At 59.3% G+C, this 13,081-nt stretch overlaps 2 protein-coding genes across 4 annotated transcripts; both read right to left on the bottom strand.

Annotated features, from left to right (window-relative positions):
• Window positions 1–213: 213 nt before the first annotated feature.
• PACSIN3 (protein kinase C and casein kinase substrate in neurons 3) lies at window positions 214–8,083 on the bottom strand. Of its 3 annotated transcripts, none has more exons than XM_062196202.1 (11): window positions 7,997–8,083; window positions 5,237–5,301; window positions 4,954–5,044; window positions 4,676–4,832; window positions 3,021–3,256; window positions 2,756–2,911; window positions 2,108–2,283; window positions 1,844–1,964; window positions 1,582–1,718; window positions 1,067–1,188; window positions 214–740 (listed from the first exon to the last, which is right to left on the bottom strand). In XM_062196202.1, the coding sequence occupies exons 3-11, from the start codon at window positions 5,005–5,007 to the stop codon at window positions 625–627; spliced, it is 1,275 nt and encodes a 424-aa protein (XP_062052186.1). In that variant the 5' UTR covers window positions 5,008–5,044; window positions 5,237–5,301; window positions 7,997–8,083; the 3' UTR covers window positions 214–624. The 3 variants fall into 3 exon arrangements, with proteins under 3 accessions (XP_062052186.1, XP_062052188.1, XP_062052187.1); XM_062196204.1 differs by having other exon boundaries at window positions 1,067–1,185; XM_062196203.1 differs by lacking the exon at window positions 5,237–5,301.
• On the bottom strand, window positions 5,309–8,443 carry LOC133763693 (basic salivary proline-rich protein 1-like). Its single transcript, XM_062197481.1, has 4 exons — window positions 8,423–8,443; window positions 8,247–8,330; window positions 7,325–8,006; window positions 5,309–5,708 (listed from the first exon to the last, which is right to left on the bottom strand). Exons 1-4 carry the CDS (start codon window positions 8,441–8,443, stop codon window positions 5,680–5,682), a joined length of 816 nt encoding a protein of 271 aa, XP_062053465.1. The 3' UTR covers window positions 5,309–5,679.
• Window positions 8,444–13,081: the final 4,638 nt, after the last annotated feature.

Genomic DNA, 13,081 nt, shown 5'->3' with positions numbered 1-13,081 from the left:
GATCGCCGGTCCCTTCCAATCCCGGTTAAGGTCCTGAAGTTCCAAGACTGGTGCCAAGGGACAAGCTCGCGTCCACCCCCGGCCCCATGACATCCGCCCGGTCCTCGGCCCACCCCTCAGTGCCTCCTTCCAGGCGCCCTCTGGAGGCCTAGCAAGGGTAGGGTGTCCAAAAAAAAAAAAAAAAAAAAAAAACCACACACACACGCTTGTCGATTTTTTGGTTTTGGGGTTTTTGTTTTGTTTTGTTTTTTGTTTTTTGTCAAATGTAATACACACTAAAACAAGCCACATAAGAGGATGCTGCTAGGCCCAGAACTACATTCAGCCCAAGCTCTCCCAAGGATTCCAAAACCGAGGCCAAGAACTGGGTCCCCAGCTCCTGGGGAGGCCTAGGCACCCAGAAACCCTTCCATGGCCTATGATCTCCCTTCTTAGCCTCAGGCTGGACTCAGCTGGCCTTTCCCCACAGGGCCCGCCCCTTCCTGGGTCCTGGGACTTCCTCCCTCCTCAGGGGACAGGGCTCCGCAGGGCACAATGGTTCAGGGCCCCAGGTCTAGCTGTCCAGGGAGCAGCTGGGCTCCGACCCAGGGTTGGAGAGACGTCGCAGAAGGGCCGTCAGGGCACTCAGGCGCCCACGCACTCCACGTAATTGGCGGGGTACAGGCCAATGCGGCCGCTCTGCAGCTGGCCCTGGCACCAGCCCTGCTCATCCTCCTCACTCATCTTCAGCAGCTCCTCCCCTGGGAACAGGGACGTTGGTCACTGCCAGCTGCCTTGGCCCAGCCCCTGTTCCTGCTACAGCCGGGTCAGGGACTGAGAGGGATGTGGCAAGATGACAGCACAGCAGAGAGAAGAGACACAGCCAGGCAGAGCGAGGTAGACACCAGCAAGCCATCCCAGCCCAGACCCCAAAGGCAGCACCCAGGCCCCAGCTGGCTAGGCCTGGGACGGTCAAGAGTTTGGCTTTGGTTAGAGGGTCACTGGCTTCCCTTTAACCACAGCCCTCCTCAGGCAGGTAGGGCAAGGACTGAAGCCGGGAAAGGAACAAGAAAGGAGCCCAGGGTACCTGCTCGGAAGCTCAGCTCGTCTGCTTCCTGGCCAGCGTAGTCATACAACGCCCGCACCCGCACGCCGGTGGCAGCTTTCCGGGGACTGTCCTCATCTGACCACTCCTCATCCTGCCCGCTGCTGGAGAGAGAGGTCAGAAAGACACAGCTCAGGGCACCAGGAGGGCTCGCCCGGGACTCGGGGCAAAGGGCTTACCCCTTGGAAGGACCCCGGGAGAGGCAGGTGGGGAGGAGCCGGGACTCCAGTCCCAGCTCTGCCGCCCAGCTGCCGTTCCTGCCACACAGAACTGATGCGAGGCATCAGAGGCAGGAGTAAGCAGGGACACGGGGAACGCCCAGCAAACCTAAACCACCGTGAAAACTGGGGTTGTCGCACTGCTGAGTCAGCCCAGGCTCTGGCACCAATTTTCAACCCACTTCGAGTGCAAAGGGAAAGAGGAGAATGAAGAAGGCGGGTGGGGAGCAGACAGGGGCCAGACTGTGTCTCTGCCTCAGCCGGGTCCCTGGCTCTCACCCCGGAGACCCCAGGGATTGGGGTGGGGGTGCGGTGCCGTCTCTTGTGGGCACGATGCTGGTCAAGGTAACCTCGTCGGGGCTGCGACCACCCTTCTCCTTCCGACTGATCGTCCTCTGTGTGTCCAATGACCATTCCTACGGGGGCAGGGGAGGACAGTGCTTAGGGTCAGGCTAGGCTGTGGCTGTGGTGGCAGCCGGGGAGCACCCAGACCACTTTCACCCCACTTCCACCCAAGCCCCAGCCAGCCTGGAGCACGCACCTCAAACTGTGGCCAGTTCATGGCCATGCCTGGCCCATGGGTGCTGCGCCACCAGCGCAGATCCTCCTCGTCACTGGCGGCCTCGATGCCCTGGTGCAGGTCGCGGTGGAGTTCATGGAACCTGTGGCCCGAGGTCCACCCTCAAGTTCGGAAGTCCTGGGCCCTGCTACCCACACCTCCCCAACTCCCGCTCAGCCTGGCCAGAGTGCAAAGCAGGTAGAGGGCACCCAGGACTGTCCCCCACACCCCGCCTGCAGGCCATACTTCTCACTGCTGGAGAGGTCGAGGTGCTGGTGCAAGGTGAGCAGCGTATCCTTGAAGAAGAGGAGCCGCTGGCGCTCGGCGGCCTGGCAGCTCTCGAAGGCTTGCTCCATGTCCTCCATGTAGCGCGGGGTATAGCGATTCAGCTCTGCCAGCGTCTGCTCGTACTGCGTTTTCATCTGCATGGGAGGATAAGGGACCAGGTGAGGGCCAGGCCTTCTTCCACCCAGAACTCTGCCTTATTGGCTGGGCACTGCCATGGCCGGACTCTGGGGCAATCAGTCCTGAGACCTGGCTCCTGCCCTCAAACACCCCAGCAGCTTGAAGAGATGAGGTCAGCCTCCAGGAAGGAGTAGGAGAAATCAGAAAGGGCTTCCTGGAGGAGGTAGAAAAGGCAGAGCAGCGGGAGAGCTGGTCACAGCAGGTGTCCTGGGCTCAGCAAGGAGCCAGGGGCTCTCCCCAGTTGCTGACATCATCCCAGGGTCTCAAATCTCACTCCTCTCTCTGGGTCATGCATCACTTACTCTCAGGTCCTCCTTTAAATGATGATGGGGAGCGAGGGCGAGAGCAAGAGGAGTGGAGGCACCGGAACAGCACACGGTAGCGAGAGTTACTGGGCAGGCCTCGCCCTTGGCCGCCCGGGGCCTGTACCTTCTCTGCCTCCTTGGTACAGCGCTCCACGCGCTCCTGCAGCTTGCGCAGCTGCTCCTGGGAGACGGCGCTGTCCGCCTTGGCGTGGCTCTCGCGAGTCTGGGCCGTCTTCTCATCCTTCCGGGCCGCATGGTAGTTCTTCTTCGAAGCCTCAACCTGGCATGCACGGGGACAACTCTGGACCCCGGACGCCGCGCTGCACCGCGCCCCCTCCTCCCCGAGTGCATCTCTGCCTCCAGCACCCGCTCACCGCACCCAGGCTCACCTCCTTGAGCCTCTTCAGCCAGGGCTTCTGGGCCTTGCGGAAGCCGTCCTCGGCAGCCCGGCTCTCACGGAAGCCGCCCAGCACGGGCCGGTGGAAGGCCCCCCGCTGCCAGGAGCGCACCCGCTCACTGTCCTGGCCCTGCAGCTTCTCTCGCACCTCCAGGTGCAGCGCGCTCAGCCGCTCAGCCGCCGTGAAGAAGGCGTGCCAGGCCTTCTCCAGGGTGCCATACTGGGGGCCTGCAAGGAGGCACGGAGCTTGGGTCAGGCCAGGGGCACCGCTCAGAATGACCCCACCCCTCTCACTGGTGTTACCCTGGGTACCAGGCACAGAGGCATGGCGGGTGCAGAGATGAACAGCACTGCTGCTGGCCCTGGACATGCGGCATCTTGCCAAATCCTTGCCCGCAACACCACCATGAAGACAGTGCCATTATCACCACTGAACAGGCAAAAACGTGGAGGCCCCACAGGGCCTGCATTGTGGCACAGCAGGTTAAGCCACTGGTTGCAACACTAGCATGCCTTGTCAGGGTTCTGGTTCCAGTCCCAGCTACTCCACTTTCAATACAACTCCCTGCTAACACACCTGGGAAGGCAGCAGAGGATGGCCCAAGTGCTTGGGCCCCTGCCACCCATGTGGGAAACCTGGATGGAGTTCCTGGCACCTGGCTTTGGACTGGCCCAAGCCAGCCATTGTAGCCATTCGGGGAGTGAACCAGCAGATGGAAGATCTCTCCCTCCATCACTCTGCCTTTCAAATAAATAAATGAATATATATGTGTATGAGAGAGAGGGAGAGGGAGAGTGTGTGTGCATGTGTGTATAACAATGGGGCCCTCAGAGGTCAAGTTAACTTGCCCAAAGCATGACAGCTACAAGTGGAGCTGAAGTTCAAAACCAGATCTATTGCCTCAGAGGGAAGAACCAGTGTCCACGAGACAGCCAGTTGTGTGGAAAGATCCCACGCCCCCAGTCAGAAGGCGTGGGCTCAACCTCCTGCTCCTCCCAGCTGTGTGATCTCAACCAAGTCCCTTAGCCTCTCTGAACTTGTTTCTCCTCTAGGAAACAGAGCAGAGCAGGGCCACCCCCATCAAGGAGCTGTTAGAAAAATCAAAATGATGGAGCAGGCATTTGGCTCAGCAGTTCAGCCGCTGCCTGGGATGCCCACATCCTCTATCAGGGTGCCTGGGTTCGGTCCTGGCTCTGCGGCCGATCCCAGCTTCCTGCTAGGCAGACGATGGCTCAAGTGCACGGGTCCCTGCCAACCACAACCATATGGAAGACCCGGATGGAGTTTGTGGCTTCTGGCTCCAGCCAGCCCTGACTATTACAGACAAGCAGGGAGTGACCCAACAGATGGAAAACCTCTGTGTCTCTCTGCCTTCCAAATAAAATAAAAATGAATAAAGATGGTGGGGAAAAAAAGAATTGGGAAATTTTCTTTTTTTAAAGAAATCTCAAAGTGACCCCTGAGCACCGTGTGCAGAGTCTGATAGCCCAATCATGAGGATAACCAGCTGGATCCTCCCTAAGGGGAAGGCAGACGTATGTGGACAGGGACGTCTCGGACTTTCCACAAGACGTACAAAGAGTAACTGCCTGATGGTCCCACCCTCAGCAGCCCTCTGTCCCCTGCTGGGCCTGAGCGTGGCTCACCCTTCTCCACAGCGCCCCTCCACTTGCGGGCCCAGTCAGCCAGCTGCTGGGCGTAGGCCTTCTCGATGCGGGCGCGCTCCTGGAAGCAGCTGACCAGGTCCCCACACAGCCGGTGCCCGTCCTCCACCCGCTGCACCGTGCGCCTGTAGTTGCCAGCCTGGGGCGCACACGGGAAAGATGCGTCACCAGGGAGAGCGCTTTGCAGGCTGCGGGTGATGGCCGGGCTCCTCCCTGATGGGCAGCTGTGCTGGCCCCAAACCCCAGCCCCAGCGGCTCACCTCCCAGAAACTGCCCCCTAAGGCCTCCCCTCCAGCGTCCTCTTCTGATGCCATCGTGTCCCTGCAGCACGGAATGGTGGCGGATGTGAGGCTGTAGGGGACAGAGGCGTAAGCACGGAAGCTGGACCCACACTTTGGGGACTGGGAAAAGACCCTCTCCTGTCCCTGGGCCTTGCCCCACTGCCAGCTGCACCACGTACGGAGCTGACAGAGCTAGGAGTCAGTAGGCAGGGCTGGAAGTCTCCAGGTTTCCTTTCCCCTTCTACTCCCCTCCCCGGCGTACCTGGGCTCTAGCGGTCACTGCAGGGACCAGGTAGCCAAGTCTCCAAGCTGCCACTGTGTCTCTGCCTTGAAGTGAACAAGAACACAGCAGGGAGTGTAAGGGGGGGCCTCAAGTGTCCAGGGCGGCGCCCGGCTCCCCAATATAGCAACTGCTGTCAGAAGCGCCAGATTCCAAGTCAGGGAATGCCAGGCGGGTCACACGATCCAGCAGGGATTAGGTGGCGGGCGGGAGTGGGCGGTGGGCAGAGGGCCCACTCCCTTGCTGCCAGGCCCTGTGGCTTTTCCTTGAACGATAAGGGGACCTGTTACAAACCAGGCCGAGTCGGAGGGTACCCAACCACACCCAGCAGCTCCCTGCTTAGGAAGAGCAGAAAGGCCGCCTGGAGGCCTATCTCAGCCAGACGCTGGGACAGGTGCACCTGCCTGTCCCCTCTGAAGCCAGCCTCACCTGGTTGGCTTCCGTGCCAGAGGTGCTGTTAGACTCAAGTCAGAAATGAAGGGCCACACGCGGGGCCTGGCGGTCCCGAGGAGACACGCATCTACCTGCACAATGTCCACGGAGAGCTGCCCCCCACAAGCCCACAGTCTGGGGCGGCGAGGGGGAGCCACACAGGCAATCAGCCAATCAGAGCGATCTCCAGAACCCGCAGAAGAGGACGAGGCAAGTCCCAACCCCGAGGGGCCACCACCGTAGGGACTGGCGGACACAGTGGCACGCAGCCACTCCCCTCCTGAGCCTCTGGGCAGGGTCTCAGCTGTCCCAGCACTGACTGACTCACAGCCCCTAGAAGGAAATAGCTTCCTACTCCTGGGCAGGCCCAAGGGACACAGCCAGGCCCAGGAGGCCAGAGTACAGCGCTCACACCGGATGGATGACCCTCTACTCATCCTTCAAAACTCAAACCTGGGCCTCTCCCCAACCCCCGCTCCCAGTCACTCTCCCCGTTCCTGCACCCTCGGGGCTCCCACAGCTGCTGTGTCCCCTCCGTCAGGGCCTGTATCTCCATGGGCTGTGACACATGAAGGGACACATCTGTCACCAAGCATTGACTGAGGCTTCTAGGCTTCTGATGCACGGTTCCCCAGGCGCTGGCGTCCAGCTTACTTCTGTTACATAAGAAAGGGAACGGGCCCACCTGAAGACCAAGAAGCTGGGCTATGGCAGCTGGGAGAAGGCTTGACCTGAGTGGCTTCCCTCTCCGTGACCAGGAGAGAGTGTGCAGGCTCCCCTGGGGATCCCCAGAGGTGCAGCCAAGGGAAGTGCCTGGGTGGGCACACAGCCACTGCCCCACCAGGGTCCTGGCCTGCTCTTTATGGAGTTCACCCCAGGCACCCACAAAGAACTTGCCCACCAGATGGAGAGCGAGCTGCAGCTCTAAATCACAGGGCCTCCGGAGCTGCCCCAGGCAGGCATCAGGGGCCTGGGGCCCCCTGCCTACTCCAGCCTCCACGCTCCCTGCTCCCTGGAGAGCTGTCCCCCACCTCTTCCCTCTCTCTGGCCTCAGAACAGAGCATGCTGTGTATGCAGGGCTGGCACGGCTCCCTCTGGGCCTCCCAGAGCAAACACCAGCCCAAGCCCCAGGCACAGCCAGGCCCCTGCAGGCAGCCCCTGGCTTGATCTAGCTGTGGGGGCGGGCACCCAGGGCCTCCTGACCTCTGCAGGGACCCAAATCCAGACCCCAGAACACAGGGGACCACAGACTAAAGCTCAGAAGGCTGTTAGCACCATCATCCTAGCCCAGGGCACCAGCACCGGCACCCGCAGGGCCTGGAGAAGTTTCGGTGTTGGGCAGGATCTCCTCACAGCTGCCTGGCCAGGGCAGGGAGACCCCGCAGGAGGGGAGAACTCATTCTTCCCCCACCCCCACCTTTCAAAGCAGCTGGGGCATGCACCCAGGAGGGGTCACAGCCACCCTGCCCTGCCCATCCCTGTGTGCGTGCTTCCCCCAGCAGCCCCAGGTTTGGAGGGCACAGCAGGAAGCAGCCGGCCGGTCCAGAGGGGCCGGCACGAGCAGCCCAGGCGGCAGAGCGTGGGGGAGGAGGCAGGCCGGGGAGGGGCGCAACAAAGGGGCACTTTGGGAAACCCGACCTGCCGGCCAGCCGAGGTGCCTGCTCCCTGGTGACGCACTCCGCACCCCGAGCCTCCACACCAAATCCCTGAGCCCAGGGTCTGCCCGTCTTGGCCTCAACCCTGTGGCCAGCGGCCCTCGGCAAGGCCCCCTTGCCGGCCCCGCGCTGCCGGACGCGGAGCCCGCGGAGCCCATGCGGAGCGGCCGGGCCGGGTCTCGCCATGGAAGGCTCCAGGGCTTCTTGGCCAAAGTTGCCGGACTTGGTCTCGGAGGGGGTGGGGCCAGCCGGTGCCCGCGGAGGGGAGGGGGCGACCCTGCCTGGGCGGGTCCAGCCGGGGACTGCAGACGGTGGCCCCGAGCAGCAGCCCCAGGAGTTTGTGCTCCTTGCTGAGGGTAAAAGGTCGTCGGGGAGCGAGCCCCCTTCTGGGGCCTCAGGGCCGGCGCGGGGCGCTTGGGGAGCCCCAGTACAAGGTTTGGTCCGACGTCCCCGGGCCCCGCGGCGCCGCACAGGAGATTCCCGCTCGCCTGGGCGGCTGCCGGCCCCGTACGTCCTCTCTCTGAGCCGGGCGGCAGGGGGCTGCCGGGGCGGGAGTCGCTCCCATTGCAAACTTCAGGAGTCCAGGGAGGAGAAGGCGGGCTCGAGGCACTGCCCCCGCCGCCGCGGACCCGCTTGTCCCTCCCCGACCACTCACCGCGTCCTCCCTGGGGCCCTCGGCGGGTGGGGGTCCGGCCACGCTCCGGCCCGAGTCCTGCCACTCCTGGGCCTTGGCCGCGGCCGCCTCCCGGAGCGCGCCCGGCCCTCCCCCGGGAAGCCCGGCCCCCGGCCCCGCCCTCCCCTCGCCACCCCGGCCCCAGCCCCACCGGGCGGCCGGCATCGCGGCGACCGGCGGTTCCCGGGGCGCGGGCCGTGGGGTCTCCGCTCCGGCACCTGGAGCCCCAGACCGATCCCCCGGGGTGGCGCCACGAGGTTGCAGGGAGTCCGATTTCGGCTTTGCCGCTCTCCGACCTTTGCAGAGCCTGGGAGAACTGGTGGGAGCGAAAGAGAACGGGGCCTGGGGGCGACACTGCCCACTTGGCTGAGCACAACTTTGCTAGGAATTGGCTTGGGCGAGGCGCACCATCACTCGCCTTGTAGGCATTAGGGTTCCCATTGCACAGATGCACAAACTAAGGCACAGAGACCTTCAACCACTTGCTAAAGGTGTCTTGTCCGGCTGGGCTGCAGGCTCCGAAACCGACCCCTGTCGGAGCCCAGCCGCTGCCTGCAAATCTTGGGGCGCTTTCGGAGACCTGGGACAAACACGCGGCGGCGGCGGGGGAGGGGTGGGAGACAAAAATGCGTAAGCTCCTCCCCCTGCGTATTCGAATTCCCAGGTTTTGTCCCACAATTCATTCTTAAATCCCTTCGCCCCTCCACCTCCTTTTTCAATCTGGCCAAATTTTCCAGGTCGCCACGATGCCACCCCACCCTAAATAAATCCCTCCTCCCTTCCCTCCCCACACCCCCCCCCCGGGGATTTTTCGGAGCCTGCCTGTCTGTTATTTATATCCACTGGAGCGGTCCAAGAATGTTCCGAGACTGACCTAATCGCCACCTGCTCGGCCACCCCACCCCTCCCGCTCCCTCCTGGGCCCGGTGACCCAGCGGCCATGCCTTGCTCCGGGCAGGGAGAGAGGCGCTGGAGGGTGGGACGCGCCGAGCGCTTCAAGGGTCCCGGAGGCCCAGGTTCGCTCCACGCTGCTAGCCCCCGGCACTTGGAGGAACGCGCCCCTAGGGCCGGCACGCCGCGCCCTGGGAAGGCGCGGGGCCGCCCAGCTCCCTGCCCCGCACGTCCGCCTCCTCCCCACCCCCACTCCCAGAGGACCGAGTACGTGCGCGCGGATTTTTGAAATAGCGATTTCTGTTTCCAAAGCTGGGAGAAATCAGTGATGCGGTCTTCATGCTTATGAATCCGCTCGCCGAACGGGAATGGGGTCTAGAGAGAAGGAGTTGGGGTCCTCCCGGGAGGTTGAGGGGGGGTGATCCTGATGATTGCTGCCAGGACTCCTTGGCAGCAGGGAGAAACGGCCTCCCCCAGGGGCTTGCGGGGCGCCCCGGAGGAGCGGCTAGGCTGGGGACGCTGGCCGCGCGTCCTAGTGGGTCTGAAACCTGAGGCTGTGGCTTGGAAACCAGTTTCAACACCCACTCTCTCTTGGGGCCTGGACAAGTCCCTTCTCTCCCTCTGTTTCTACCTCTATAAAACATGACAGGTGACCCGGCTGACCTTCCACCTGGCTAATTAATGATTGTAAAACAACTGGGAGTCAGAGGCACTGGGGAAATGCCTAATGACAGCCATAGTGGTTTGTATTATTTAAAATCAGTTAACATCCCACCTAGTGCCTGGGGGCCCTTAAGGCATCTAGGCAAAGTGTGAAAACACAAGAATGAAATTAATTACAGGAGCCGCCTATTAAAACCTCATTAAAAATCGAGTTGGCAGCCAGGCTCTGGGATCTGGGGAAACCAGGCCATCGAGAGACTTGGAAAACAGGGCTGTTCATCAGACCACAAGGAGAAGGGGACTTGGAGCGGAAAACTTCTGGCTTCCCTCCGGTCCAGATCTGGAAGCAGAACAGCAGAAATTTGCAGCTGATCTTAATTGCCACCAAGATGGGGGTGGGGGTGGGGGCTGGGAATCAACCAAATCCCAGAGCAGAGTGGGCTGCTTCCAAGGGGCAAGGAGTCAGCTGTGCCCTTGGAAAGCCAGCTGCCAGCCAGCCCTGCCCTCAGGGCTCAGGCCCATCCTTTGCGGCCAGAGCGCCTGCCACTCACGCTGCTGCATCTGAACATAGCTCGGGGTCCCCAGGCTAGATGAAGGCAGAAACCTATAGAGGCACTTGGCTCAGGCAGCACATGGATCCACAGCCAAATACCAGACACTCAGACTCGCCTTGAGTTTCTGGAATGTCCTAGCCACTGTGCCTTCGTTTATTTGTTTATTCACTCGTTCATCTGACCAAGAACACATTTGAATTTTCACTCTATGCTAAATCCTATGCTGGGGGCTGGAGATCCAAAGATTCATAAGCAGAGCCCCAAGTGTACAACAGTGAAGCAATGTAGATGTGAGGTACAGTGGGGAAACAGAGGCACAGGAGACCTCCCTTCCCAAGGACAAGACACTTGGTTGGGCTTGATGAGTAGGAATTAGTCATGTGAGAGGCATTCTGGGCGGGTGCATGAGGGTGTGCCAAGCCCTGGAGGCATTAGCCTATGACTGTCACTCCGCAATTCCACTTCTTGGTATCTACCCTAGACAAACATGTGGACAGGGGCAGCAAGACATTCAAGGATATCTTCATGTGGAATTGTTTGCAAGACAGAAAACCGGAAACAAATAACTCCTAAAGAATGATGGTTGACTGACCTAACCATTTGTTCATGCCACGTATTACTCTTCAACAACTCAAGAGTAAGGTAGAGAGATGGAGTTACATACAAGGACCTCCAAGACACTGTTGAGTGCAAAAAGCAAAGTGCACAACACACAAAATATTCAGAGAGGGTAACACACAACTGATTTGGGAGTTACCTCTAGGGATAGGTCGAGAATTTGGAAGGGAGGTTTTTATAATGTTAGAAAATTCACAATGAGAATGTGCCCAGGTGTAACTTGGGTCATTAAAATAAAGAATTGAGGTGAGAGGTCTATGGGTCTTTGTGTCTGCCCAACAGAATTTTCTGCAATGTTAGAAATGTTCTGTAGCTGAGCTGTCTACCGTAGCCATGAGAGCAAGTGTGACAAGAAGTCAATGTTTCATTTCATTTTATACTTTTTTTAAAGAATTTTTTTATTTATTTGAAAGATAGTTACAAAAGAGGTAGAGCCAGAGAGAGGTCTTCCATTCCACTGGTTCACTCCCCAAATGACCGCAACGGCCAAAGCTGCACCAATTTGAAGCCGGAAACCAGGAGTTTCTTCCGGCTCTCCCATGTGGGTGCAGGGGCCCAAGCACCCAGGCCATCTTCTACTGCTTTCCCAGGTCATAGTAGAGAGCTGGATCGGAAGAGGAGCAGCCAGGACTCGAACCAGTGCCCTTATGGGATGCTGGCACTGCAGGCTGGGGCTTTAACCCACTGCACCACAGTGCCAGTCTCAATACTGAAAAAAAAAAAAAAATTTATTTGAGAAGCAGAGTCACAGAGAGAGGGAGAGACAGAGAGGTCCTCCATCTGCTGGTTCACTCCCCAAATGGTCACAACAGCCAGAGCTCGGCCAATCTGAAGCCAGGAGCCAGGAGCTTCCTCTAAGTCTCCCACGCAGGTGCAGGGGCCCAAGCACTTGGACCATCTTCCATTGCCTTCCCAAGCCATAAGCAGAGAGCTGGATTACAAGAGGAGCAGCCAAGACTCGAACTGGCACCGCAGGCAGAAGCTTAACCTATTATACCTCAGAGCCAGCCAGCATCATTTTAAACTTTTTAAATTAATTAAAATGTGGCTGGACAATGCAGGTCTAGAAGATCTGGAATAATGAGTTCGTGATGCAGTGGCGACAGCTGGGAGATGATGCCAGAAAGATAGATTGGGATTGGATGGTGAAGATTCACAAGATAGGCTAAGGAATTTGGGCTTTCTCCTCTAGGCCATGGGAAGTATTCAAGGGAATTACTGGACCAGAGTTACCCTCCTACAAGAGAACTCTAATCTGAGTTCACTTCCACCTGCAGATCCCGCCTCCAGTTTCCTGCTAGTGCAAACTCGGCTCAGTGTTGATAGCTCAAGTGGTTGAGTTCTCGCCACCCGTGTAGGAGACCTGGATTGAGCTCCTAGCTTCCAGCTTCAGCCCAGCCCTGGCTACTGTGGGCATTTGGAGAGTGAAGCAGCAGACAGGAGCTCTCTCTGTGTGTCTCTCTAGTTGTCTCTCTGCTTCTCAAATTAATTCATTAATTTCAAAGATAACCCTTGGCAGCCCTGTTGGAGGGAGGCTGCGCATTGCGCTCTGGCGGGCCCCTGAAGGCTGCCTTGCTTCTCCGGTTTCTCTCTGGCCTCTGGACATTGCCCCTGCATTCCTGACAGGCAGCTGAGTGAAGCATTCTGATTTAAGGGCTGTGTTTGAAGATCTCAGGCTACTCCAGGTGGGAAAACTGGTCTCTGTTATGGAGAGGGGTTAGCCTCAGTCGGGGAGAGATCCACAAACAGATGCAACGTAGAAAAAGTGCTGTGGAGGTGCAGGGGACAGCAGCTGATGGTGCTACAGTGAAAATGCTTGCTAGTTTCTGGGTGCAGCCTATAGAGAAAGCTTTGCCAAGGTCAGGAATTTGCCCAGGGCAGATTCTTTGGAAAGTACCCCAGCGTTGGCGGGAGGCCCCAGGAGTTGCACTGCATGGTCCAGGTCTCAGCTGGGTAAACCCTTCTGCCCAAGGAGCCTGTCAGAGACTGGTCCATTTGTTCCCTGAAGTCCACTGTGTGTGGGGGTGGGTGGGTGGGGCTTTCCTGCTGGTGCAGGATAATCCCTTGTGAAAGATCTTTCACTGAGCTGGTTTTTAGGGAGCACCACTGTGTGCTATATATACACCATGCTGCAGGCTCAGTCCTCAATTTGAAGAAAGGAGACAAGATCCTTGACTTGCACGCTGTTGTTGCGATGCAGCAGGTTAAGCCGTGCCCGTTGGAGTTCCAGCTGTGCCTGCTCCGTTTCCAATCCAGCTCCCTACTTATACACCTGGAAAAGCGGTGGCCCCTGCCACCCACCTGGGTGGAATTCCAGGCTCCTGGCGTCAGCATGGCCCAG

This window comes from Lepus europaeus, chromosome 7 (genome assembly GCF_033115175.1).
Source record: "Lepus europaeus isolate LE1 chromosome 7, mLepTim1.pri, whole genome shotgun sequence".
Taxonomy (NCBI): domain Eukaryota; kingdom Metazoa; phylum Chordata; class Mammalia; order Lagomorpha; family Leporidae; genus Lepus; species Lepus europaeus.
This window is presented reverse-complemented; position numbering and strand designations above follow the sequence as displayed.

Excerpts from the sequence above, each read along its gene's own strand:
- LOC133763693 (XM_062197481.1), bottom strand. The coding sequence starts at position 8,443 with ATGCCTACAAGGCGAGTGATG. Across the intron at positions 8,331-8,422 it reads TGCCTACAAGGCGAGTGATG|TTCTCCCAGGCTCTGCAAAG; the intron begins GTGCGCCTCGCC and ends CGCTCCCACCAG. Across the intron at positions 5,709-7,324 it reads GCACCTCGGCTGGCCGGCAG|CACCTCTGGCACGGAAGCCA; the intron begins GTCGGGTTTCCC and ends TGAGTCTAACAG.
- PACSIN3 (XM_062196202.1), bottom strand. The coding sequence starts at position 5,007 with ATGGCATCAGAAGAGGACGCTGGAGGGGAGGCCTTAGGGGGCAGTTTC. Across the intron at positions 2,912-3,020 it reads GGCTGAAGAGGCTCAAGGAG|GTTGAGGCTTCGAAGAAGAA; the intron begins GTGAGCCTGGGT and ends CGTGCATGCCAG. Across the intron at positions 1,965-2,107 it reads GACCTCTCCAGCAGTGAGAA|GTTCCATGAACTCCACCGCG; the intron begins GTATGGCCTGCA and ends CTCGGGCCACAG.